This window comes from Galeopterus variegatus, unplaced genomic scaffold (assembly GCF_000696425.1).
Source record: "Galeopterus variegatus unplaced genomic scaffold, G_variegatus-3.0.2 Scaffold7707, whole genome shotgun sequence".
Taxonomy (NCBI): domain Eukaryota; kingdom Metazoa; phylum Chordata; class Mammalia; order Dermoptera; family Cynocephalidae; genus Galeopterus; species Galeopterus variegatus.
Genome location: NW_007733818.1, coordinates 83,574 through 86,540, shown reverse-complemented (window position 1 = coordinate 86,540; position 2,967 = coordinate 83,574). Strand labels below are relative to the sequence as shown.

Here is a 2,967-nt window from a genome sequence, read left to right as displayed (position 1 = left end):
CCCACCCTCCCTTCCTCTCTCCACCCCACCCTCCCTTTTCCCCTCCATCCTTCCTAATACCCATGGCCTCATCCTTTCCAAACTTGTCTACCTGGACCCCTTGGAAAGCCCTTTCTCCGAGGGCTCCAAGCCTATGGGTGGCCGAGGGTGCACCCTGCCTGCTCCGGGAAGAGAGCACATGAAGGCTCCCAAACCACTGGCCGTCCTGTGCCGTCTTTTCTTTCTGTTGTTTTACTTCAGAGAAGTGAGTTTTTTAGCATCACATTTAGGAAGTGAAAGTGGGTGGGTGAGCATCGGGGAAGGGCCCTAGGTGGGTTTCTGAACACACGGTCCCGGGGGACCAGCTGGCTGAACAGCAGCGACTTCAGTTGAGGACACACCTGGGAAGTGGTGGAAGGGGGTCCCAGGATATCTCGTTGGAGGGTGGGTGGCTCCAAACATGTGCCCCACTTACACATGCATGCACATATGCAGGCAGCGGGGCATCCTTGCACACAAGATGGGCATCAGTACATACATCCATGTGTGTGTGTGTACATGTGTGAGAGCATGGGCACACTCAGGCATGGGGGTACAGCACAGATACACACAGATTACAACACCTGTGCATGTATATACATGTACACACACATGACACTGTAAACTCAGGTGCCGGTGCACATGCGTGCACATGTGTGAGAGCGCACTAGCATGCACAGGTGAGGCACAGGTGCTGTGCATACATACACTCACATGAGTGCACTGCACACACTCGGACACAGGCATGAGTGCACATGCATAGACACACGTGCAGGCACAAGTACACATGCGTTGCACGTGCGTGAGAGCACACTAGCATGCACAGGTGAGGCACAAGTGCTGTGCATACATACACTCACATGAGTGCACTGCACACACTCGGACACAGGCATGAGTGCACATGCATAGACACACGTGCAGGCACAAGTACACATGCGTTGCACGTGTGTGAGAGCACACTAGCATGCACAGGTGAAGGCACATGAATATATAATTACATGCATGTGAGGGAATGTCGGCACACTCAGACATCCGTGCATGTATGTACATGTGCACTTACCATTGTGTGCACATACCAGAGTGCACGTGTGCACACACCATTGTGCCTGAAGCTGCGCCAGTTGCAAATGTGTCCCCATCGCCCTGCAGTGGTCCTATGGCTTCTACCTGATTCACCTGCAAGGGAAGCAGGGCTTCCAGCTCTTCTGCAAGACGGAAGACATGAAGCGGAAGTGGATGGAGCAGTTCGAGATGGCCATGTGAGTGCTGCGCTGCCCGGGCTGCACGGAGCGGTGTGAGGAGCAGGACACGTGGCTGGACGTGGTTTCTTGACCTCTTTGATGAGGTGGGGGGCGGCAAGCTTTGAATAATGCCCAGAGACCGAGACCAGCTCCCTCACCCTGGGGTGCCAGCCCCACTTCTGTGACATCCCGGCTACTTAACAGTCTGCCCAGAGCAAGAGGCCATCCTTGGCCACAGCCTGTCCCTGGTGGCCTCAGTGTGCTTCTGGGATGGCCCTGCTGCCCTTGAGTCTGCGCCTTGCACACCTGACTGCAGGGCAGTGACTGGCTGGGCGTGGCCGTGATGCCAGAGGACTCCCTCGGGGGCCTCTGGGGCTTGACACCTTTTCTGAAACCCACAGAACTGGTATTTCATGAAATCTAGGAGGCACCCCAATATGTAAAGCAGAGAAAGGTGATGAGTGGTTTCTCTGGACACGCCCTTGCAGGGCAGCACGGGGGGCAGGGTCGCCTTTGCTTGGCCTCTGCAGATAGGTGGGCTGGGGGCCTTTGTGCAGGTGGGCTTTTCCTCCTGGTGAAATGGTGTTGTGTAGAGGGCCCGAGTGACGGCTTCATTGGGAAAATCAAATGGGATCCTCTGGACACAACCGGATCAGGGCCTGGCACCCAGAATAGACGGCAGCCAGCCGGTTTGCACCAGGCTGTGGGGGCCCCGCAGCATCTCCTTTCTGTGCCAGTTTCCATGGGTTTTGGTTTTCTCCCCAATATTCTGTTGTGAGACTTCTCAAGTGTTCATGGAAGCTGAGAGCACGTGTGGTAGACAGTCACCTCCTCGCCGTCCAGAGGCCACATCCACACCTTACTCCCCATACTGTGTCCCTGTCACTCCACCCAGTCCTCTTGCAGCTGACGGCGGGTGTTATCCACCCAAGTGAATTGTGACTTCGGCCCACACCCGCCTAAGTACTTCAGGGTGCCCGCCAGGAAGTAGAGTTCGGTATTTGTCTACATTTGGAAATTTCAAGCTCGTGTACAACGAAATGGACAATCTTAAATACCTCTTTGCTGGGTTTTGACAAATGCCTGCGCCTGCCCACGCCCAAGCCCTTATCAGGGTGGAGAGCGCTCCCTCACCCTGGAAGGCTCTCTCATGCCAGTAGGGCACAACTGAAAGCTTCCACTCCTGCCCGTGTTCCCCCCACAGGGGGCCTGGGCCCCGCGTCTGCCCAGGTGTCAGGGCAGAGCCAGGCTCGGGGCCCAGGCCTCCCACTGTGCGCAGGGCAGGTCCCGGTGTGGTCACAGCTCTTTTGCTCCCACCAGGTCAAACATCAAGCCGGACAAAGCCACCGCCAACCACCACAGCTTCCAGATGCACACGTTTGGCAGGACCACCAACTGCCAGGCCTGCAAAATGTTCCTCAGGTGGGCCCGTCTGCAGCCCCCACCCCGCTCCACACCCACCCAGCCCCCGAGCAAGCTCAGTGCTGTGTCTGTCTGTGTCCCCATTGCCTCTGATCACCTGCTTGGCCTCCTGCGAGGTCCCTGGGGCCTGGGGGAACATCCCAAAGAGTCAGACCCAGCTCGGACCCTTGGAGTTTTGGATCTAGTCGGGAGGTGCCTGTCTCTGATGCCCAGAGCTGCTGTGTGGGGTGGTGGAGCCAGGCTGGGGGAGGTCAGAGGAGAGAGCAGGTGCCAGGCCACCCTGTGA

The 2,967-nt window shown here is 57.1% G+C and overlaps 1 protein-coding gene across 1 annotated transcript in view; it reads left to right on the top strand.

Moving 5' to 3' along the window:
- VAV2 (vav 2 guanine nucleotide exchange factor) overlaps positions 1-2,967 on the top strand; it is a gene marked incomplete at its 5' end in the record, with an annotated part of 37,371 nt that overhangs the window by 10,826 nt on the left and 23,578 nt on the right. The window contains 2 exons of the mRNA XM_008592241.1: positions 1,168-1,277; positions 2,580-2,681. Coding sequence (XP_008590463.1) covers positions 1,168-1,277; positions 2,580-2,681 — 212 coding nt within the window. The remainder of the gene's footprint in view (positions 1-1,167; positions 1,278-2,579; positions 2,682-2,967) is intronic.